Below are 26,974 nucleotides of genomic sequence, written 5' to 3' on the forward strand. Positions count from 1 at the left end.
TGATTTATATGGATATTTATTTAAATCTATTGGATGGAAATTGTTTTGAAAATGACAGAAAATTGTTATTCAGTTGATGACAGTTAAACTAATAATAATAACAATTAAATTAATATTTATTTCCCATTCGAAACCAAAAATAATAATAATAAACTTTTCTCTCTCTCTCTTTGCAAATTGTGAGAAGCCAAAAAAAAGAGGCAACTGTTTCCGTTTCCAGATTGGAAAAAGTTGTGACACAATTTTTCATTTTGTTTCCATTGTACTAAAAATTGGCTTTAAAGAATAATAATAAAGAAAATAACCTTTAACCTCTCACCTTTAATCTTTTGTTAGGTGTCACTTATTATTCAATAATAATAAAGTTTTCAAGTCAAGAGGTAAAAGTTATGTTCAAGTGGAGTTTCATTCGTTGGTGGATAGATGGCGCTACTCGATACGATGGTGAAAAATGTTCACAATTGATTGTTAACCGATCATGTTGATTGTACATTTTGTGTTTGCAAGAAAAATATTGGGTTGAAAAAGAAGAAAAAAGAACAGAATTTATCTTCCTCTTCTTCTTCTTATGGTTCAAGGTGAAAATTTTCATAGGTAGAGAGAGAGAGAGAGAGAGAGGAAGAGAGAGAGAAAGAAGAAAGGCAGATTGACCACTGTCCATAAAAATCGAACGAAACGATAACAATCGAAATTCAACCTTTTTCTTCTCTCTCTCTCTCCTTTTTCCATTTTTTTCTTTATATTTTAAAAGGGAAAAAGGCAAAAAAGAAAGGGATGAAACAAAGAATATAAAGAAAGATGATAAGAGAGACAGAGAAAGAAAGAGAGAGAGAAAGGGAGAGAGTAAATGGGAGGTTGAAGGAAAGAAGTCGAAAGAAGAAAAGAAAGAGAAATGAAAGAGAAATATTTTATTCTCTCATTTTTTTGTCTTCGACAGACTCCATTGAGAGAGAGAGAAAAAGAGAGAAAGAAAGAAAGAAAGAGAGAGAGATGAATAAATCAGCATTGACTTCGGAGATGTAGGCGGTGAGAAAAAGATGAAGATGAAGGCTTAGACTCCTCCCGAATAGTGCACTCATTGGTATGATAAGAAAAGAAAGAGGAAAAAGGAGGAGTTTATAGGAAAGAAAGAGAAAATGAGAGAGAAGAGAGAGAGAGAAATGAAACAGAAATGAAACTTATCATAGTTTTATATTATATGATGAGAAACCAAGAGAGAGGAAATTAAAGTGTTTTAATCAGTATAAGAAATATAATATTTGTCCACCACCAACATCATAATCATCATCACCATAATTTACCACCTTCATCATTAATTATCATCATTCATATTCATCATAATTAACCATCAAATTAATCATCATAATCCATTCATCTAAATATCAACAACAACAACAACAACAACAGCAACAATTACAACTATAATCAAAGAGCCAAACAAACAACAGCAACAATTTAATCAACATTAGGATCAAACTTCATCGCAATTATCAAATTAAACTCACCTTTACCTAGAAATCATCATCATCAACACCATCAGAATCATCATTAGCATCCTCATCACCAACAGCGACAATATTGTGATCATTTGCAACATAATTAACTACAACAGTTAATCAGTGTGTTAATTGTTTACCAGGATGCCAAGAAAGAAACAGGAACAACCTAAACGATCAGAATGTAAGTTTCTAATTTTGCACAATTAAAATTGTTAACCAAAGTGATTCAATTGTAATTTAAATTAAATCAACCATTAATTGGATAGTGTTAATTAATCAACGACAATTCGCTTCTATTGATATAAATATTTATCTTCATATATTCTTGGATAACCAATGTTATTTTATTTTTCGTTGTTCGATAATATCTTTTGATTGTCCATTGAAAATGAGTCGAAATTGTTTGACCATTTTTATTGGTCGCCATCTTCATCTTTTCATCTTCCATTTTGTTTACTTCTTAAAAGCGATAGATATACAAATGGAAGAGAGAGAGAGAGAGAAGATAAATGTTTTTTTTCTTCTTCATCTTCTCTTCCAGAGGCATTTTCTCACTTTCTCACTGTCGTTATCTTCTTCCACCTTGACCATCATCTCTCTCTCTCTCTCTCTCTGTCTTTTCTTTACTGTGTCCAGTTAAAAGTTTTAGCATTAGAAAAATGGACTGACCAGTTATCCCAACAAACAATTGCAAAAGGGACAATAATAATTACTAAACGTTTCTAATTGTTTACTCATCTTCATCTTAACTGCTATTGATATTTTCATTATGAAAGTGACCCATGGAGTGAGAGAGAGAGAGGGAGAGTCAGATGATAATAAGGAAGAGACAAAGGTGGGAGAAATGAGATATTACTGAAGATACATAAATATATTATTTTTATGATCGAGGTAAAGGTAAAATAGAATAGAATTTAAGAGAAAAAAAAGTTCTAAAAACGATAGTTCGATTTTACTACTTGCATAAAGAGAGAAAGAGAAAAACTTTTACTACTCACAAGCCCAATTACCTTTTAAGTGGTCGATCTTCATCTTCTCTCATCTTCATCATCTCATCTTAAGGTAATATACTTATGCATAGATCGTCATCTTTATCTATTCGACTGTATTTTAAAGTGTCAAAAGGTTCAATCTAGTTGATAGCTTTTTCTGCTCACTCACCATTTTGTTCATCATCATTTTCCTTTTCTCACTTTTCCTCTTCTTCTCTTTCATATTCATATCCCACCTTCTTACCTTTTGACAGATTGATATAGATATTTATTTATATCTAAATATGTACTAGACTCATGGGGAGAGCTAAATGTTTATCTTCCTTTCTCTTTTCTTACCTTAATCTTCCTATTCTTCCCTCATCTTCTCACTCATCATCATCATCTTCTTCTTCTTCATCTTCCTTATCTCTCTCTCACTTTATTTTTCAATCTTCTATTTTTGCTCCTTTAGTTTTTTTGTTGATGTTCATTCATTTTGAAATAACAACAACAACAACAACATGAGCACGATTATAACGACACCAAACCCCGACACCGACGGTGATTGCGACCTGAATGATTTTAACACGACAGTCAAATAAGATATCATCATAATCTTTTATCATCATAATATACATTAGAAAAGAAAGGCAACAAGAAGAAGATAAAAGATGAGATAAAAATACTTTAAGAAAGAAAGAAGAGAGAAAAAAGTTCGAACTTTGCTCTCTCTTTCTCTTTCTTCACTTCCTTTTCATCATCATCATCATCAGCCTTCTCATCTTCTTCATCTTATTCATCTATTTCTCTCTCTCATATAACTGTTGTGTTGTTGCTTTTTCCTCATTCGAAGGCAAACAAAACAGATATAATACATTTCCTATTATCTCATATAAACACCAATAGATTTAGTTTTTTTCACTTCGGCCATTTTGACCTTAAGGCCTAATACACATATAAGGGAACGGATTAGAAGACGTTTTTAAAGTGAGTCGTGCGAATCTAAACACACAAGGATAACACATATTGAACCAACTGAGGTTACATGTGTCCACTTGAGTGAACATCATCATCATCATATTCCTCATCTTCCTTTTGCATCATCCGAAAGAAGACCGAAGAGAGAGAGAGAGAATTTAATTTTCTCTATTATCATCTTTCAATATTATATTATTATATTATCGATGATAAAGATAAAAACATTTTCTATGGAATATGTTTTACTTTTTATTTTCTAACTCCATAAGAAACAGATTAACATAGAGAAACACATTATCATCATCAAGCAAATTTGATGATAATGATGATGATAATAATAATATGAAAACCAAACTGACACCATGTTTTTTAATCTGAATAACATGTAATAATAATATAACAAGTTCAGTCAAGTGTAATTCAGCTAATCTCATATCCAAAAAACCATTATAATCATTTTGTTTGCTGATTGTACTTTCCCTTTATAGGGAAGTGTTTATACATTTTTGAGGATGATAAATATACAAAAAGATGATGCTGATTATCAACAACAACGGAACAATCATTTTTTTTTTATCAATTTATATATTTTACATTTAATTTATATTCAATTTACATAAATAAATCTCTCTCTCCCTTCTAACCTTTCACCCTCTTTTCCCTCTCACCCTAATTTCACCTTTCACCTTTTTCTCAACCTTTTCCTCCTCCCTCTTCCCGAGGGGGTTTATTGTTAAAAGTTATATAATTATTACTGTATATACATTTAATACATGATTGAATATCCATTATGTATCATAAAGCGGCTGAAATCATAGGTTAGATTAGACTAGATTAGATTTAGAGTAAAGAAAAGTTTTCCCTCTTCTAGTGTTTGTATGTCAAACTGATCATTAGTTGACTGTTAATCATTTCTCATTTTCAATTATGATTAATAGTGATTTTAAACTTTGACTTGTGATTATTATGATGTTTGCAAATAATTTACACCATAATAATGATGATGAAAAGTTACCAATGGTACGATACATGTACTTGCATTCATTTGGAAAAAGATTAGAGATTAAGAAAAAAAAACCTAACCTAATCTAACCTAATCTTAAATGTTGGACTTGGTCCAGTTTAAATCCATTGTTATGGATTAATTTTTTTTCTCTACTTCTGTTGTAATATTTCAATCAATTGTTCAATTTGCTCTTACTTTCTTTTACTAGCCTCCCACTCACCTACCTAGTTGTTGCCCTCCTCCTCTTCTTGTCCTTTCATTAAAATCTTTTGATCTCTTGACATGGTCATTAACATGTAACACCAATCAAATTTTACTCTTGGTGATTATATCCTTGTCTTCGTGTAAAAATTAACAATTGTTAGTTTTTATACTCATTCTCATCTTCATTATGCAACATTTTTATGCCTTCATCTGGTTACTATACCCGACGATGACAACGATAACTGTTACGTGTGTCGCTTATTGTGTAATATATGATATGTAGGTCAACTAAGTAGCATCATCAGCCTCCGTCTCCTCCCTTACTCTCTCTCTCTCTCATTTTCGGCTTCTCTTCATAATAATAATCATCATCATAACAATCATCTTTTTCTTTTCTTTTTTCTCTCTTCACTTCCATTAAGTACGCTTCGCTCTCTATGCGGTGATAATTAACAGCTCACTGAACCACTTAACTTTCCTTTCTTCATTCTGATCTTCAACTCCTCCATCATCATCATCTTCAATACCATCTTTATCCTTACTATTTCCCTTTTTTTTCATCATCATCTTCTTGTTATTATTACAACTCTCAACTTCTGCTTGTTTTGTTTTCACTCCCTGATAAACATACAAACATATATATTCAATAGCAACAACAACAACAACAACAACAGTAATAATAATAATACCACCCCACCAACCATCACCACCCACCCTCAAACAATATAATAACAATAAATGGTAACACTGACAATTTCATAATTTGAAATTTATTACCCTGTTATTTACCGTAGCGATCATGAAGAAGCTGATGATGATAATGAAGATGTAATAATAATTTTTTTTGAGTCATAGTTATTATCATCATCTCAGTGAGCAGCATCCTCATCAATTGTAACAATCTCTCTCTCTCTCTCTCCTTGTCCAATGTTATTTATTTAGATAATATAGTTTTTCATATATCAATAAATACATTTATATGTATATACAACATTCAATGATTGTTTACATTACGATTCCGGATTCTGACAATTGGTATTATTATCAACATTTATTATCAACATTAAACTGATTAGATAAACAAGAGATATTAATGATTAAGGGATTGAGGATGAAATTGCTTGAAATTAGCTAAATTGAAATATCCATCTAATTTGTATTAATACATATCACTAATATGTAAACATTGAATGAAAAAAGGGAGAGTGTAAAAAAAAGGACACGCGATCATCATCATCTTCATCCGCATCCCATTTTAGCATCTTCATCTTGATCATCATCCTCATCATTCAATGATTTTCTGATACAAAAAGAAAAGGATGAAAATGATTATCATCATCATCTTTTTTTTGGATTGAGTTTTTTTTTCTTGTTTACTTTTCTGTACAAATATCTTATTGTATTTAGCATTCATTTTATTATCAATCTGTTGTATGATGATGATAATCATCATCTTTATCTTCATCTTGATCCTTTTTTTTTACTTATGTTTGTGTTACTATTTCATAAAAGTTAATATATGATAACCAAGGGAATGATGGAGATGATGAAGATGAAGACTTCGTCTCTTTGCCTCTCGAAAACTTTTCCTTCGGGATAAAAAGTTTTGTCTCTTCCTTGTGTCGATTATTATTTCTGTATATAAATAATAATAATAATAAATATCTATTTATTTGATGAACCTCTTCAATATCATCAATGAGATAATATCCTCTCTCTCTTTATATACTCTCACCGTTATTGTTATCAAATTATTCACCATGAAACTTCATGAGCAAAATAAAAGTCTATAAGGTGTTACCAGGGAAATGAATGTCAATGAATGATAATCATATTTGCTCATGAGCATCTTGCAAATTTTACTATTTTTTTTATCTTCATCATCAACATTTCATGATGTATATTTATCCATTGAATAGTTTTTAAGATATTGTATATCTCATATGTATTCAGATAATTGAGACTCAACTTTTTTTTCCTCTTCCTTTCAAACACGAATTCAACCTGATCAACTAATGACTTAACAGATTGACTTTGTTTGCATTTATGTTATGAATCATGATGAGGATCATTTCAAGGTGGAGTAGGAGGTGATATATATTCATGATATTTTCACCATCTCATTGATCAGTAATCATTTTCACCGAGAGTTTCGGTAACTCTTTTTTTCTCATTCAAACATTTACTAAATCTCATAAATCCCAGTTATCTGATAGATAACTTTTCTCTCTCTCTCTCTCCCTGTTATTTTCCTTCCAATTTATTATCATGATGATGATAACATAAAAAATCATCTTCATTCAGATTTACTTTGAATATTTGACTCTTACACTTTCACTTCAATCACAAATAAGTTTTTTTTTTCTTCGATTCTGTAAGATTCAGAATAGAACAAAAAAAATAAGGTAAACTTTTCATTTTCCATGAAAATTGACATGATCATCATTTCTCCAATGAATCTGATCATCATGATTCTATTATTGTTGATACCTCGTATCTCTCTTTCTTTCTCGATCCTTGAATTTTCATTTTCTCTTATTTTTTTTTTATTCTTCTTTTTCAATATTGGTAAATTGTCATCCACATGAAAATGGCTCATGAAAAGTGAAGATGAATTCAGATAAACAACAACAGCAATTCTTGCCTTTTGACACAATTCAAATGTGTATGAGTCTGTATTTATATGTAAATTTTCAATACCCACTCCTCCATTTCAATATGGATGACAATCTTGAAAGCTTTTCATGTCATGAAGGGTGGGGGTGGGATTCTGGTACTTGAAAGAGACAGAATGAGAGAGAAATGAAGTTAAAAAATGTTATAGTAAAAAATAAAGATGAAGATGAAGAGATTGCAAGTAAGAAAAGGGAAAAGAGTGAGATATACATTTCTTATCTTCACCATGACACACAATCTTTATTATATCAGATCAGAACTGAATAGTTCATGAGAATTGACAGGTTTACAGGGTATTTATGTATAAGAATATATTATTATATACATATCTGAATCTATGGTATATTGCTTCATGATTCATTATTATTTACATAATATGAATAAAAGGCGATGAAAAGTTCAGTTGCAATTGTGAACAATAAGAATTGTCAATGATTCTGGAGAGATAAAAAGACGAGTTATCCATGAAATTGAAAAGTATATTTCATGTCCTCATGTTCATCATGATAATATAAATAAATTCAAATTTTCTATTGTATCGATTGAATATTAATAATGACAATCGATTGACTTTTGAAACAGTTTTACTTTTATTCCTTGAATCTGTGAATATCCATTCAGAAATTCACCATCATCTTCATGGTGGTAAAAGATTAGATAAGGGGGAGAAAAGTTCTAAAAGTTTTTTCTATCTATTTCTCCTGTGATTCTGAGCATGATGATGATGATGATAAAGATGAAGATAAGGATGATAATCAATGGAAACAAGAAAATCACTTTGAATGTGATTGTTATAAGCTCATAAATTCAATGATCATCCTCTTAAATTATTCCCATTCCTTAAGGGAGTTTAAGAAATTGACTCTCATCATCCTTATCATCCTCTTATTCATTGGTTATCATTCACACAAACCATTTACCCTCAGGGCAATTACTGTGGATACCATATAAATATATATATATATTTTATTGCTATCACTTTATATTTCAACACAATCTTTGAATAAGAGAGAAACTCAAATCATCAGAACTTTTTTTTTACCTTTTCTTACTTAAAACTGAGTAACTATCATGATGATTATCATCATCATCATCATCATTATTTAATAATAATAAATAATCAACAATTTGAATCAAATTTTCTTGAAACAAGATTACATTTAAAAGCCTTTAAAAAAATTACCTTGATCATCAAAGGATTAACTTGTAATAATAATAATTTCAACTGAATTAATAATAATATTAAATTGTACTCAGATCAATAGGATGAAGATAAAAAAAATCAAAATGATTAAGTTAAATTAATGGATCCAATTACAAATCAATAAATCATATAAACATACAATACATTTGATTGTTGTTGTGATTACAAACAGTTATTATCAATCATTTTTTATATTATATATTTGCTCTTGCCATTGTTTGCTAGCATCCTCATCACTTATCATCATAACGGTTTATCATTTTTTTACAGGTTAATATCAATTTCATATTGTTGTTAATTTAATTATCGATGATGAGGAAAAAATATTTACTCCATTAAATGATTAATCATTTATATCAAATGGCATTTGACAGCTACTCAATACAGGAAGGAAATGAATACATCACTCTCATCCTCATCCTCATCATCATCATCATCATCATCACCATCATCTTACTCCCACTCTTATCAAAATAATCATAATCAATGTTAATTCAACTTGTACTTTCATAGTTGATTTGTTAGCTTATTCTGTAGCTTTTTAATGCTCATATCTCATCATCATCATCATCATTTTCATTAGATTTTCATCTTCATCATCATCTTTATTCTTGCTCCTTTTGTACTTATCTTCATTCTCATCATCATCCATATGACAAGTTTCTCACTTATCTATTAATACTTTTTCATGTTTCTCAGCTATAAACAAAATCCCTTGCTAATATTATCATCTATGGTTGATAATCATCAGTCAGTCAGTCATTTAGTTGATTGGTGATAATCATCATGATATCAAGATGACAACACACTAATCGAACCAGTTAACTAGATCATCTTTATCTTAATCTCCTCTTAATGTCAATATTTCATGCAAAAGATTTACAATTTCACAGAGATCACTGTAATAACTAATAATGTGTCCATCTACTGGTCATTTTTACTCACCCATCAAATTCAAACCCTTTACCAAATATCATTCATGTTCATCATCAATTCATTATCGATCTGAGCTTCATCTACATGTAATTTAAGATTAACTATCAACAATACTGCAAATCAAATAAACTTACAAATATTTAATGTTTTATCCTGATCTCATGAGCTTTGTGATGAAGGTACAAAAGATGAGGATAAAAGTGTGAGAGAGAGAGAGAGAAACTTGTAGATTATAAAATTGGCCCACCCTGATATCAAATTTTACGAGACATTGCACTTGAAGTGAAACTTTCAATGTCTCTCTCTCACTTGAAGACTTTACCACGCTCCTTATAACTCCCATAATGTACCAGTATCTTCACAATCATCATCACCATTTTTCAAGGCAAATCTAATGTTCATAATAAAACCATTTTTTACCCTCAAAAGAAACTTAAATTGTTAATCTAACCTAATCTGACCTAACCTAAACTTACTGGGTTATACCTTTGTCCGTTTTTTTATGCAGATATTGACCTTTTGTATATGCATAGTACCAAGCCCATAGCAAGAAATCGTGTCCAAGATGAGCATCTTGACCATTAGCTAAGCCTAAAAACGAAAGTGAGACCTTTTTTTCACGTTGAAATTTCTCAAGGAAATCACTCAAATCTCATGAAGCTTAATAATCTGACCATTTCATCAATTTCTTCGTGTAAAATATTCATTCATATGTATTTACCCATCATGTTAGACAGGATGATGGTGATAATATGGTTTGACAAATCGTTTCATCTTCCGTTGTATTTTCTTCATGTTATTGATAAAAGAGTCTCAAGATTAGAGAGAGAGAGAGAGAGAGAGAGAGAGAGAGAGAGAGAATTTATTCTTTTCTTTATTCTAAGTACAAATCATCAACATGTCGATAATGATGGAACATATTCTGATGGATAATAATTCTGATCTGTTAATATTCATGATAAGTTTTTCGATCCAAATCAAGTTTTTCTTTTTTCAATAACTCAATTCGAATGTATTTCTCTTTTGATCAAAAATTGTCCTGAACTTCCTACTTTTCTTATGAATATTATCATGATAAATTGTGAGAATATAAGTTACATACAGTTTGAAATTTTTCGAAATCAATTCGGCGAGCTTTTCCTTCACTTTCTCTCTCTCTCTCTCTCTCTCTCTCTCTCTCTCTCCTTCTTTCTTTCATATAAGTTCTTAATCTTATAATTATCATGAATTCTTATCATCATGATTATATTAATAAAATAGTAATCAATTATTTCATGATAATCATGAGAAATCAATTTATTATCAGTTAAACTCATTTGATTTCCGTTTCCGATTTGAATTGAAATTTGCTTGAAAAATGAAATCTACCATTTAGATATTCAATTGATTGAATTGATATAATCAATATTTGATCAATTGTCACAATATAACGTTTGAAAAATTATATCAAATTGTTTATTCATCATCATCATCACCATTAACATCAGCCTATCATTATTAACTTAATCAAGTGTGATTAGAATTACAATAAATCATAAAATTAAAACTAATTAACTAAATTATTTGCTATTAGCTTTTGTGTTTTCCCATCTCAATGTCAATTCAATGATAAAAAAATTTATTCAACTCTAAATTAATACAAAACAATAACAATTAAATTAAAAACTGTTACTATTTTAAATTTATATTTGCATATTAAATACTAATCATCATGATTATAATTATTAGTATTCATCATGGCAGTTGTAACAATTAAATAATAACAATTTAATCAAAATGAATTGTGTCTTAACTAATTAACATCAATCAACCTTCACACCACCACCACCACCACCAACAACAACAACAACTCTACCTTATTTTTGTTAATCATCATCACCAATTGATTAAGTTAATCAGTGTAAAGTTAGATAGGGAGATAGATTAATATAAAATGATTAAAATCATAATCAATTTAAATTGCAATTCATTTACAAATATCAATATCAAAAACGTAATGTGTGCTCATTCAATTGGCAATATTTACCTTCATTTTAAATTGCAAGTGAAAAAAATGGTAAATTGCAATTACAATTTAAGTCAATTAGGTTAATGAAAAGGATGATGATGAGGATGATAAAGTGATGAGGATGCAAAAAGGTTATCCAAAAAAAAGATGCAATATCAAAGAGAGAGAGAGAGAGTAACATGTTAATTTCATATGAGAGATAATTTCAATCAAATCTAATCTCGGCAATTTAATTCCCTTTGGCATCATGCATTTTTTAATAGACATTTATTAATTTTTTACTACATCTCCTCCCACTGCCCACCCTCCTGATCCCTTTTCCACCTCCTCCCATGTAATAAAATCCTGAACTGTGCAGCTTTTATCATCATCATCATTTTAATTCAATGATCAAAACTAAATGAAATAATATTCTGATTGAAAATTCACAACATTGAATAATATTACCATGAGCATAGATATTTATTTATTATATGAGAAGCCAACTTGAAGCTAACACCTTAATTTTTATTAATCCACCAGGGAATCTCTAACCTACCCCATCATCATCATCATCATCTTCTTCTCATTCATCCCCTTCTTCCTCTATCATCATCATCAATTACATCTTCATCTTTATCATCATCCAGGAAACTATTCCCACGAACAGTTTTTTTTTACCAGCTAATACTTTAAATCAGCTTAAACATTGATTCTTATCAATATCATCGTTTTGGATATTAAATTATTGCTACTTCAAGGTAATAAAATTACCTGTATGGTGGCTTAGTTAATCATAACGATGATGCTTATGATGATAATGAATTATTATTCTGGATACAAAATAAAGAGTTTACAATTTAATAACTACTAGAAATCACCATGAGAAAGTTAATTGTCTGATATGAGAGCTGAGCCAATTTCATATAATCAGATTTAAGTTTCTCTCTCTCTCTCTCTCTCTCTCTCTCTTACAATTAGTTTAATTAAGTTCAAATTACCTTTAAGGTTGATTATGGTTTTATCCTTCATGATATGTTGATGATATTTTTGATACATATCGATGACGATGATAAAAGTAATCATGATGACAGGTTATATCTTTGCTTTAGTGATTTAAATGCTTCACTTGTGAGATGCAATTGGTGACAGATTCAATGAAAACAATCACAATCGTGTTGATATTTTTTCTTACACTTTTATCTGAGTGAAAATTTCAACATTCACCATGGTAGATAAGTGCACTCAGCTGATTCCATGTGCATGATAATACCCACCATAGATTTTGGAGATTCAAAAAGTGTTTTTTTCCTCACTTGTTTCGATATTAGAACTTTTTTTCTGTCGATTTCATTTCGATATAAATTTTACTTAGAATCGTTCAAGAAGTTTTTTCTTTTCTCATTTCAATTTGAATGTTTTTCTATTCCACTAGAGGAGAAAATGATGATATAATATCTATATAAAAATGGAGAGATATTTTCTCTTTATTTCTTTTTTATTCCACCAAAATGCTCATAGAATATGATATTATATTCATCATGCAATTCAGTCTATTTACTTTTCTCATTCATCTTCCTTTATCTTCATTCTCTCTCTCTCTTTTTCTCTTTCTGATTCTCATAATCCACACAATATTCATACACTTTCATGAGCATTTTCATTTTCATCTTCTTTCCTTTTCTTTTTATCTCCTTATTTTCCACTTTTTCCCCCTATCTTCATCTTTTATCATCCAATGACCATCATCTTCCTCATGTGTATCCTCTTCATCATCATCGATTACTTTAAATCACTTTATATCAATAACTTTGGTCAACTAATATCAGTTATCCTGAAGAAAAATAAAATTTCACTATTCAGATGAATCCATATTCACATATAATACAATATTATCCATGTACACATACAGGGTGTCTACCAGCATCCCTTTGGTTGGCTTATTCTGATTTTGAGTAAATCCTAATGATAACTAACTAATTGCTGTCTCAGCAGAAATTAATTCATCAGTAAGGGAAAGACCAACATCAATTGGGAATCTTCACCGAGTTTTCAATTATTAATATTTACCTTTATTCGTCACATCAAGATGAAACCGTTCATCATTATTGGCCAGTTAGAATTTAAATTCACCCTGTAACATGATGATATGAAATTCCAGAACTGAATATTGAATGGACTTCTTTTTTTTCAGGATGAAAGATAAGAGTAAATATATTTTCTGTTCAATCAATTGTAGCGTTATCATCATTTATCTGAACATAATCTGAATATAATCTGACCTGAGGAAGAAAAAAAAAGTTCTTGAACATTGAATGGAAAACTATATATCTTTTATATATTTATATTCATGGTAAAAATCATGAGAGGAGGAGGAGGAGGAATAGGGTGGGAATGATACTATTACATTTTTGAATACATAGACTGATAATAATGTAACCATGATAATGTTTAGGTTATTCATGCTTAGCAAATCATTCATTTTTGCATCTCCATGAGCAAGAAAAGACCATGAACTTTGAGCATGATGATAATGATGATCAACATGATGGAACCTGGAAAAATATTACAACAAAATTGGTTTCAATATCATGAGTGATTCTGATTCGGTTCCATGATTTTGGAAAACTTATTTTTTTCGTAACTTGTGAATAAACTACATGAAAATAACCTCATGGGTGGAAAGGTTAAAAAAATTGTTTATCCAGCAAAGAGATTCCAAAGGTTGTAAGTTCTTAAAGCTGAATCAAAGTATTACCATGAGAGCGAAAGATTTTCCTCATGATGATAAACCTTGAGGTGAACAAAAAGAGGCACCGGAATCTTGGGAATTCCAGTTCTTCATGAAGATGAAGAAGAAGAAAAAAAAACAATACGAAAAAGTTCATCACCACGATGAGAACAATTTGAATAAAAGTTCAACTTTCCAATCTGATCAATGATTATTAGAAAGAAAAAGTTTCAAATTGATTGATGAGACTAACATGATGTTCATAAACACATATATTCATATCCCCAAAAGTGTATCATGATAACATGATCATGTGAGAATCTTGAAGAAATAATTTTCTCCATAATAATCGAATCGAAATCACCATGAATCAATTGCTGAACTTTCTCAGGAAAGGAAAAGAAACTAAAGAAAAAAATAAAACACCCTCAAGTCTATTTACCTTTTACCGTTACTTTGAATCTCAGAACTTTTAACCTTCACCATTAACCATCATGTTAACCTTAATCCATAGTTTTCTAGTTACACAAACAACAAGATATAACTTGTTGATCTTAAATTTAGTAATAATAATAATCATAAATCAGAATTTAATAAGCTAATAACATAATAGGATAATTGAGTAACACTTGATTCATTTAATTTATCATCATGTTCAAAGATAATGATCCTAATCCTTTATCCCACTCCCACTGCAAACCGTTATTTCATTAATCAAAGTGAAAAGTTAATCACTAAATTATCATAATTATCATCATTATCTGTGTAATAATATTTTCACCATTAAATGGTTACACCACCACCACCTCTTCATCTTCATCTTCCTCCTCTTTTATCTTCATCTTCTTCTGGTTCACTGAATTTCATGGAAAAACAGAGAAGAGAAAAAAAAATTTTCCTTCTCTTTTTCATAATATTCAACCTATTCCAGTCTAATGTAATAATAGTAAAAAAAGATAACCATTTTCTGAATATTATATTACATTAATATCATGGTTATAGGTTAAATCGTTATTATCATGATAATTTTGTTCATTTTCATGGGTTCATGCTCAACCATCATGATGAATTCAAAGTTAACTGTTGTTTACATTTTCCAAACCGAAAGGAAAAGTAGGTCAAGTTTTTTTTTCGTCGTTTTTTTTTGTTATTACCTTTGCCTTGCAAATCCAGCAAACAATTGGAAACATTTTTATGATGAAAAACAAAACCTTTAAAAACAATCGGATAATAAAGTTAATCATTAAATTGTATATGTATGATTTAGTTAATTGTTTTGGTTAATTTTCCAGTTATATTCATGAATAAATGAATTATTCAACTTTCTCTCTCTCTCAGTATCTTTTCAATAACTTCATGAATCTTTTGTAGTTTGATTTCAATGAAATGATAAATTGAATCAAGTTCAAATTCTGAAAATGAATTTGTGACAGAAAAAAAAAATATTATCATGAACTGTTTTTATGTATACAAATGAGTGAATGAGGATAAGGTTTAATGTGACACCAGAAAAACCAATACGATAAATGTTATGGTGTTAAAAATATCAACAATTTTGTGTGACATTTAGATGACAATTAATCAACTCTGTAAATAAGATTGCATGTTGAAAGTGGGTGTTAAAATTGCCATTAAATGTAAAGGGTTCATAATGATAATATATAATGGTAATATATACAAATACTCAGTATTTATCCATCATTTACCTGCATCTCGGTGTAGGTATGTCACTAGTATCATCGTCATAATAATAATAATAATAATCATCGTCATCATCATCTTCATAATGATTATCATTAACAGTAAAGGTTACTGATATTTCTTGGGAAGAGGGTTGATAATTTACTCTAACAGTTGATTGTAAGTGTCATTGATGATGATTGTCTTTGATGATTTACAATCATTAGGGATGAAGATGATTATCATCATCATCATTATCATCATTGTGTGTTACAGGTAAAAGTTATCATCAAGATGGTTCACCTTGTTTATTGGAAAGACAAAAGTAACCAAACCAGAATTTGAGAGAGAGAGAGAGAAAAGATGAAGATGAGAAGGATGAAGAGAAAGCTAATTGATAACTTGTCTGTCAATAAGTTAAAAGATGAAGATGAAGATGAAGATGAGGATGAGGAACAAAATTGTCGACTAATAAATTGATTGCAATGAAAGGTAAATGGTATTAAGAAGAGATGAAAAAAAGGTAAAGGTAACAAGTTTAAGGTCTAAAAGATATGATGATGAGTTTATGCTTATGATGATCGTAAAGGAGGTGAAGGAAAGGTAAAAAAAGGAGGGATGATGATGATGATATGAGAGAGAATACTAAAGAGCATCCACAGGGAACAGGTAAGAAAGAGAAAAAGAAAGAGAAGATAATTTTTTCTGCAAGATATCATAAACTATCTTTTGAATGGTTTAAAAATGACTCCAATTAGGGATGCAACGGGGAGTTAAAGCGGTTACTTTAGGTAAAGGTAATGATGATGAAGATGAAGATGATGAGTAGGTAAGTGAGAGAGAGAAAATAGTTACTATTTTTAGAGTAAATTTTGTAGAAATCGTTTTTTTTTCTTCTCTTTTTTTTCTCTACTCTTCTTACCTGTACTTTTGTTTTTCCAATAAACTTGTAGACTTTAAAGCTGATCTGCAATTGATTACAATTCAATTGCAATCGAAATGTAATTATTGTAAACAGAATAAAATGATAAACAAAGAGAGAAAGAGAGAAAGAGAGAGAGAGAGAGAGCAGGTAAACTTACCGTTCGAATATGGATGATGATAATGATGACGAATGAAAAAAACACGTTTGTACTTTGGTTGACACAGTGAACGAAAAAACAAAAAAATTTCTCATCTTTTTTGTCCATCAAAATACTTCATTATTGTTTACCTTTACATCTTACCTGGATTTTTTATTCTCCTGTTATTACTTTCACTCGGTTTTGTTTGTTGACGATGAAAAACTTTCTCATCCTCTATTACCTGTCTCATTTTGTACTAATAAGTTTAAATTCATTCAGGTGAATCTGTTAATCACTATAATCATTATGAGTTTTTTGTTTATTTTTTTTATTACAATTTAAATACATTTGCAATCGTAACACGATTAAGATGATGAAAGATGATGATGATGATGCTAATTACCTTAATGATGTAATATATTTCTCACTCAATTCAACACCTTTACAACTCTGATGATAACCTTGGGTCATCATTACAATGAGCCATTAATTATATTAATTAACTCCCAATCATCTTGTCGTCAGGTTGTTGTTGTTTTTTTTTTGGTATAAATTGATTGAAAATTTAACAACAACTATTAAGTTAACTAATCATGTATCCCGATTATTAGATTTCCATGATTATTGGATTAGCCGAAAATGTTTATCTTTTTTGCTTTTCTCTCTTCAATTAGAACTTTTTTTTCTCCTTAGAACAGTTGAAAGCTCATTTATATGTTTACGATTCGAGATCCTCCTTCTCATCATGATCTTCATCTTCATCTTCATCATGATTATCATTGGAAACGAAGGAAGATAAATATTACCTATTGAGATGAAGATTAATTTTTTTAAAACTTTTGCGATTTCATTTAATTAGATTCACTTGACGAGGATTAATCAACTTTTCGAGAGAGAACCAAATAGTTACATTATTGATGAGTTGTGATAATTATCGTGGATGAAGATGATAAAAAAACGAGAAAAGTTCATTACGATTATTAATAGATTATCGAATATCCAAATCTCTCTCTCTCTCTCTCTCTCTCTCTCTGATCTTCCGAAAATGATGATGAGACTAATGAGTATTCATGTAATTATCTTCATCATCTCTCTGAAAGTTGTCATTATATTATTACTATGAAAGTGATTTACTCAGTTTTCAATTAATTTCATCAGATTACATTCAACCTACATATTAAATCAGCTCAGTTCAACTCCTTTTTTTATCCCTCTCCTTATCATTATCAACTGGACAATTGATACTTTTATCATCATCATCATCTTCAATTATCTCTTTACTTGTCATCATATCTCTTATCATCCTCTCTCTCTCATATCAATTGATATCTCAACTTTATTTCATTTAATCTTGACCTCGATCATAATATACATTGAAAAGACTCTGATGATGATAATGAAGATAAGGATGTATTTCTGAGGATGATGATGATGACAAACCTGTCAACTTATTATTAATGATGAAAAAGACTCAGATGAAAGGTGAGATTATAGATATTGTGTCATCTTCCTCTCTCTCTCTCTCTCTCTTCCTCCTCCTCCAACATCACTTTCAATCTTCATCTTCATCATCAGCATTTATAATTTCTAACATTCTCTCTAATCAATGTTTTATCATCCTCCTCTTTTATCTTCATCTTCATCATCATCATCATCTTCATCTTCTCCATGACAAATATACATATTATTTTCCTTGATTAACCTGTTATATTTATATATTGAAAAGCTTCTGGGTAACTGAATATGCTTCTTGGATAATAATGATAAGAATTGTAATAATAGATGATGATAAAAGAGGAGGAAGATGAGGATGCTACTGATGAAGATGAGAAATGATAAGAATATACCTTATTAAACATGTAACCGATAATAAGATGGCAGACAAAACATGGAAAGGGAGGATTTCCAATGAATAAAAACTATTCCATTATCATTCATGTTGATTATTATTTCTTGTGGTTCTAATGGTTACATCATAATATAGATTATGATGAATCTGAATGTTCATTATGATTTTTGTGTCGATGTTCATTTCAGGGTGAAAATCAAGATGATGATGATGGGAAGTAAAAGTTTCTTACAAGTGATAAGAATAGTAATTAATTTTTCTGATATCAGAAAATTGTTTTTTTTATGAGATTTCTGTTGAAATTGTGAGATAAAATTGAATCTCAATTGATGACAGAATTGGAATTCATTTCTCAAAATGAAGTTTCCATTTTTTCCCCAAATTTTTTCTTTCTTTTCTCTCTCTCTCTCTCTCTTTTACCATCAACTTGATGATGATAATGATAAACATGATGATGAAGATGATGATGGGAAATATTTAAGATAACCTAATCCAGTGACCAGACCTTGATAGTGGTGGACACATAAATCAATTGGAAACCATTGAAAAAATCTCATCAAGTTGCAAAGTGAAAAGTTGATAAATATGATGATGTTGATTCGTTATCATCATCAGAATCAGATTTTTCATTTTCTCATCATCAACATTATCATCATTCATTTGATGGTAGAAAGTAAATCATCAGATTCATTGAAAGATTCAGTTTGTTTTCATTTCTCCAAATTCTGTAGGCGATAAAATTGGGATGATAATGATGATGATGAAAAGAAGGAGGAAGAGAAAATTAAAAAACAAATGTAGGAAGAAAAAAAAGATAGAATGTAATTAAGAGCATAAATGAAGATAAATGATGATAAAAGATGATGAAAAAGATGATGAGGAGGAGGAAAAAGTTTTCTCTCTCTTTTTTTTCGCCACGAGAGAGAAAAAATTTTTGATAAAACGCCAACAACACTGAACAATTTAAATGTTACACTTTGGGAAAGTTTCGAACAAGAAAAATCGAATAGTAGAAATAAAAAAGTTCATCTAATCATAATTAACGAAAACAATAATTTATAACAGCTAATTACGAATTGAGAAGCAATTTGTAAACCGATCAACAATCAATTCACTTGCGATTCCAAGTCCAAAGACAATAAACTAAACAACTACACTCGATAAGTGTCCATCTTATTGTGTGTGTGTGTCCGCATCTTCAATCTTCCTCCTCCTCCCCCTCCTTTTGGGATAATCTGACCAGATTAAAGGGATAAACTTGACCCCAAACAAACAAGACGAAAATGAGAAATAACCTTAACCTTATAAGAGAAAGTATAACAACAATAACAACAAGAGAAACCCTATCACATTTATTATCCATTGGGTTTAAATGGAAAGTAAAGAGGAGAAAAGGATTAAAAATGTACAACAGATTAAGAATCCAATCTGTTTTCTTCATCATCAATTACTATCATCATCATAATCATCATATTTGTCTCTCTCTCTCTCTCTCTCTCTTATATATTGTTGTTGATCATAAAAGTGAGAGGAACAAGATGAAGATGAAGATGCTAAAGGTAGACCGTTTTTGTCACTCACCTTGTGACAAGAAAAAAAAGTTACTCTCATATTCAGTCAACTGTGAATATCTATTGTCATTTGTTGTTATCCCGAGGAAAATGTGAACATAATTTTTACATTCAGACGTGATAATCATCCTGGAAATGAATTTTTCTAATTATTGTAACAGTTTAGCATCTTTCTCATCATTATCCTTATCCCTTTTGTGTTTGTTTATTTTGATTATTTTCCTTTCGACATTTTCTGTTTTGCAAAATCAAATTGCTATTATATTCTATTGTATTGTTATTGAATCTGTATCATCATCCGCATCATCATCATCATCATCATTGAATTATTAGTGTATATACATTTTGTGAGCCTTTCAAATCCTTAAGGTTATTTTGTTTTTATTAGCCAACAGTATTATTATATTGTCATGTTTATAAGTGTTCAAGTGTGGCTTTTAGATTAGCTTGGGGGTGGAAGTGGGAGTTAAGGAGGAAAAGATGAGGATGATAAAAGATGAACATCATTTTTTTGCTTGTATTATCATGATCACTATAACATCCATTATTATATCAACTATTATTATATAAATATGTTTATATAAATTGTACCTTTTGCATGCTCGTCTTTTCATCCGCATCACTTTCATCTTTCAATATCTCTCTCTCTCTCTCTCTCTCTCTCTCTCTCTCTCTCTCTCTCTCTCTCTCCTTCTTTCTAAATAAACTTTGTGTGTCCAGAAGATGTAAGATGTGTGATCCAGGGTGTGGATAAGTGGGGGTGGAGAATAAGTTTTTTGCATTCTTGGAAGATGCTACAAAAGGGATGAGGATGAAAAAAGTATGAAGATGAAGGAGGAAAAATGCTCCTTATTTCAAATTTTTCTTCCTTGGCTTATCGTCCACTAATGTGAGAGAGAGAGAGAGACAGAGAATATTTCTTTCTTTCTTTGATTTAGTTTTAAATCATTTTCATCTTTATCCCTTTTCCAACAAGATGATAATGATGATAGCTGATGATTATGATGATAACTGCAAACATTTCACTTTCTAAATGGAGTAAACTGTTAAACTGATTACTAAGGGTAACCAGTCGTTCATTTTTCTGCCTTATTGAACATTTTTCAAGTATTAAATTTCATCATTCTCATCATCATCTTGCATCTCTCATCATTTTCTCTCTATCTCTCTCTTTCTCAATGACACGTACCCTACCAACCCACACACACACACACACATCCAGTATCATCATAGTAGTACACAAAAAGGGTGGCTCATAAATTACACAATGTTAGTAAACAGAAGCGAAGGCAATTATTGATTATGATAACATTGATAAAATTGTTTTCTCCCCTTTCGTCTCCTTCATCAGTTTACTCAGTATTTTCATCATCATTATCCAAAAGAATCAGTATGTTCATCCTTCATCTTCCATCCTTCACCCTCACCCTCATCATCATCTGACAAACAGCAAAATGATTGATTTATTTCATTGAGAATCTTTTTTTTCTTCTCTTCATACATTATGTTATTCCGATTTATATTTACCGCCAAGAAAATGATTTCTTTTCTTTTGGTTTCTTTTTTTCTTGGTAAATTGGTATCCATCAAAGATGACATAGCATGACTTGGGCACACACATAGAGAGAGAGAGAGAGAGAGATGATGATGATGATGATGAAGAAGACCCAAGGTTCCGAGAAAAACATCATATACATAGTAACAACATTTTCCTATGAAAGTAAATTGTCGAGCAAAATATTTTTACTTCTTGCCTTTTTTTCATCTTCTCTCTCTTGTCTTCCTCATCTTCCATGTATACGATCATCAATGAATGTCAATCTATTTACAGTTAATTCTTTTTCATCTTCATCTTATTTTTTCTCTCTCCTTGTTGTTGTTACGATGAAGATGCTTGTTTTATGGTCAGTTAGTTGTGGCATCTATTTTATTTTCTTCCATTTCTTTTGCAATTCCAAGGCCATTTTTTAAGGTTCCATTCATATTTATATCTATTTCTTTGACATTCAATGTTTTACATCATGTTATCTATCTTATATTACACTTCCTGTGATAATTTATACATACACACATTCTCAGTGGATAATATTTGCAACCAAGTCCATAATATCATCATCATCATCATATGTAATTTAGCCTTTTTTATGAGTCTAATATATCATATAGCACACACGCTGAAGCTAATTAACCTACACTCAACTTTCATTTTTCATGCTTAGTAGTTTGTTTTTTAATTCATTCCAATTACATGACAATTATCATCTTAATCATGTTTATCATCATGTTGACTGATGTGTCGGTAAATGTTTGCTTGTCATATTTGCATATTTTTTTTGTTTTCTTTGTTTTGAACAATTTACAAATTGCAAGTTAATTGTTTGCAATTGGTTAAATTGACTCTTTCACTAGAAACCTATCTTACCTTTTACCTATACCATAACTATAAAGGTAATAATAATAATAATTTTGACAGGTATGAAATATGAATGAATAGTGTGAGTAGAAAATTTTTTTTTCCAACTAATAAGTGATAACCTGATCTGAGTGCGAGTTTTTTTTGCTTGTTGTTGTTGATGTTGCCCAAGCTCTGCCCACTTGGGATAACAAGGTAGCTGTTGATATTACTTATGCTTTTGCTGCTGCTGCTGCTGTTGATGATCAGGTAAAGGAAAAGTAAAATTGAGAGGCTAAGAAAATGAATGAATAACTTTTGCCTGAGGCTAGAAACTAAATGGAAGAGAGAAAGTCAAAAAGTTACTTACAAAATGACCAAGAAAGTAACCAGAGCAAAGGACCAGAGGAAAGGGGAGGTGGGCACTCAGAGAGAGAGAGAGAGAGAGAGAGAGAGAGAGAGAGAGAGTTAGCAAAAAGTGCTAAATATAAGCAACAAAAAGCCAAAAAATGATATCTTACCACCTATAGATTTTGTCCTTTGATTGGTTGTTGTTTTGGTTCTTACCTGGTTTGGTTATTTTTTGGGTTGTTTAACGAGTTTTTTTTTCTTAAATTGCAAGATGAGGATGAAGATGATGGAGAGAGATGATATTGATGATAAAGAGCCTTCTCATTCTCTTTCTAATAAGAGAGCGAGAAAGCGAGAGAGCTGAAAAGAAACCTAAATAAGTTGGTTTAGTGGTATTTGGAAGCCTCAGAGTTGGAACAGAGAGTGAAAGAAAGAGAGAGATGAAGATGAAGATGAAGATGAAGATGATGATGATGACTCTCTCTCTCTCTCTCTCTCTCTCTCATCCAACCTCAGCAAGTGAACTTATAAGCCTGTAAAAAATTGATGGGATCTTAAATTTATTGTATCATAAATCTAGTTTACTTGAATTAAATAGGATATTTCATTTTAGAAGAGAGAGAAAAAAAATTATCATGTTTATACCTATTCCATATCTATTATACTATTTAGCTCATTAATTTTCATCATCATTATCATCGTTTTAATCCTCATTCGTATCATCATTTTAATAGTAAATATCTTCATCTTAAATAAACTTGGTGTTAAATAATAATAAAAATCACCGAAGCCAATTTCATTATATTGAGAAGGTGATATTCATTTGATTCATATGAACAATTATTCATATCATGATTAAGTTATTTGTCAAAAGTGTAACAATTTATGTCACCATTTAAATCATTGTTGATTCTGATGAGGATGAAATTGAGTTACTTTTTTTTTACAATCATTTCTTTTTGTCAATTTGAATGCATCTCTCTCTCTCATTATCATCTCTTATCTACATCCTTTCAATTGTATATATACATTTTTACCCACTTGACATCATCCTTATCATCCTTATCATCATCATCATCGTCATCATTTTGACTTGTTACAATAACAATAATAATAATATGAACAATATTAATAATAGTTATCAGGCAATCACTTAAAAAGCAAAACTCATTGAAATGATTCACTTGAAATGGATTCTCAACTTGAGATGGATAAGTTTTCATGGTGATGATGATGAAGAGGATGTTGCAAGAAAAAAGCATCATCATAATCATCCAAATTGATACTGCAAGATGAAATGGATACCATATTACCACCCACCACAAGCACCATGGATGAGAGAGAGAGAGAAAGTTAAGATTATGTCAACAAGAACAGAATTATAAATATAAGTTTTTTTTTCTTTTCTCGATTTTTTTTATCATGTTTTTCACGATGAAGGCGATTTATCTGAATTAAGTGACATGCATCGAGTGAAGTGGGTGGAGGAGGGATGGGGAGTAAAGAATAGATTCCATTTATGGATAGAAAAAGATGAAAAGTGATCAAGATGAAAGGACATCAGAGAGAAAAAAAGAAAACTTTTTTTTTCTTATTCTCCCTTTTCTCTCTTTTCTTTCCATTCTCTTCCAGTTCTTTTGCATGGAAAGATGATGAAATTACTTCTGATGATGATAATGATGCAGATGATGATATTTAGATGCCTTTAGTCTTCAAGTTGATGAGATAATTCTTTCATCTTCATAATCATCTTGAAACTCTCATCCTTAACATCCCTAAATGTCAACATGCTTTTGACCACAATCACAGAATTCACAAGTTAAGGTCATCACTGAGTTTCCACTTTTTTGACCAACATCATCATCATCATCAAGCATTATTATTTATTATCCTCACACTCATAATCAAAGTTTCCCTTTGCTCTCCCTCTCCCTCATCATCATCATCATCATTTTGATTTCTTTCTCTTTCTGTTTCCCTTTCATATTATTCATATCACAAAAGTCCAGTTATCCATTTAGTCTTGAACAGAAATTGAAGATTATCGAATTATTTCCTTAGTTCTAATTCTAATAATAACAATAATACACTTCGAAGATGAAGATAAAAATAATAATCATCATGATGATGATGATAATGGGAAATACACTATGAATGACTGAGAGTGAGAAGACAAGAATAACTTATGTATTTACTTCAATGTTTATTTCATTTTCCTTCCTTTTCTGCAAAGATTTTACTCTTTTACTCTTATCAACATCTCCATCATCATCATCATACTCCACTATTACCACCACCTCATCTTCCTCCCTCATCATTTATTTCCCTCCTCCCTTTAATCATTTTATTCATTGATAATTCAATAGACTCTATTATCATTCTCTATGCCCCATCTCCTGTCTCTCTCTCTCTCTCTCCAATGCATATAAATGTTCATGTATATTTAACTAGCTGTTATCGTCTTTTATTGCCGGAAACGGAAAAGATGAGGAACCATATTAAAAGTGAAAAGTGATATTTATTGACCTTAAACATTGAGGCTGATGATGATGATGTGAATGATAACTGGTAGTAACCTTAATAGTAAATAATAATATTTGTCACCCAAAGTAATTGCTTTTTTCCTCTTTCCTTTCTTACCTTTAGCTTTCATAGTTGGTTTATTATCATCATCGACATCTTCATGTAACTTGATGATCATTTATTACCAATATTGTATATGTTAGATGAAGATGAAAATCTTGTGCAGTTTTTGTTTCTTCATCCTTTCCTTTTCCTCTTCTTCTGTCTAAATATTATTTTCTTTTCAGTCTCATCTCTCTCTCTCTCTCTCTCTCTCTCTCTCTCTCTCTCTCTTTGTCAATATTCTTTCACTTAGCTTATTCATCCATTCTCATCTTTTCCATCATCATCTTAATCTCCATATCTTTTACCGTTATCATATATTATGTCAGATTCAAGTAATCTGGTTGTTCATTGAGAGAAAGTAAATTCTGTATCAATTTGCTTATTTTTGTGATGATCATCATCATTATCATCATCATGGTGAAAGTTGGTTCATTGATGAGGAAAAAATTTTATTCGTGGACCAAAAAGATTGAATTTAGAAGGTGATGGATGAGATTCTTGAATTTATTGGAATCTTTTTGAAATTGATGATCGAATGAATTTTTGCTTTTCCACTCCTTTCTCAATCCACTCTCAGAGTAGTGTAAAAACTAATGAATGAAAGATAGGGAGAGAGAGAGAGAGAAAAAGAAAGAGATAAAGATGATAATGATGAAGATGAAGGATGAAGCAAAAAAGGTTAAGGGTGAAAATATTTTTACAACTGAAGGCTCATAATTTTCACGGTAGACTCAACTGACGAGAAGTGAAAAAACCCATAGAAAAGCACAATAAAAACATCATCACTACCATCATCATCACCATTGCCAACACCATCAACAGTACCTTCATCATCCATAGTCTCCTACTCTCACTCTTTCTCTCTCAATCTTACCCTTCCATATACTCTCTCATTAAGTAGTAATAGTGATAAAGTTGATGGAGAAAAAAAGTTTCTCTCTCGTTTTGTTATTATTATTACTCATTGAGGGAAGATGATGAAGATGATTATGAGGATGAGGAAGAGCGAGCGAGAAAGACAAGTGAACCGGAAACATGAAAAACAACAACAACAACCAGGCAGATGAGAGAGAGAGAGAAATCACAATATGTAAAGATGATGAAGATGATAAATATCATATATGGAAAAAGGGTCAAAATAGCGAAAAGAATAATTTTCTTCCATCATCATGTTGATCATCGTCATTTTTATCAAAATATTTTCAATGTTACTCTCTCATCCGTTTCCCTGGACAACTTAGACT

The 26,974-nt window shown here is 30.3% G+C and overlaps 1 protein-coding gene across 1 annotated transcript in view; it reads left to right on the forward strand.

Annotated features, from left to right (window-relative positions):
- The first annotated feature begins 1,142 nt into the window (after positions 1–1,142).
- Positions 1,143–26,974, forward strand: part of LOC128392872 (homeotic protein spalt-major-like) — a 50,645-nt gene continuing 24,813 nt past the window's right edge. The window contains exon 1 of the mRNA XM_053352961.1: positions 1,143–1,680. Within this exon, the coding sequence (XP_053208936.1) occupies positions 1,641–1,680 (40 nt within the window). The 5' untranslated portion in view covers positions 1,143–1,640. The remainder of the gene's footprint in view (positions 1,681–26,974) is intronic.

The sequence above is a fragment of the Panonychus citri genome, unplaced genomic scaffold (assembly GCF_014898815.1).
Source record: "Panonychus citri isolate SS breed McGregor unplaced genomic scaffold, ASM1489881v1 Contig00137, whole genome shotgun sequence".
Classification (NCBI taxonomy): Eukaryota; Metazoa; Arthropoda; class Arachnida; order Trombidiformes; family Tetranychidae; genus Panonychus; species Panonychus citri.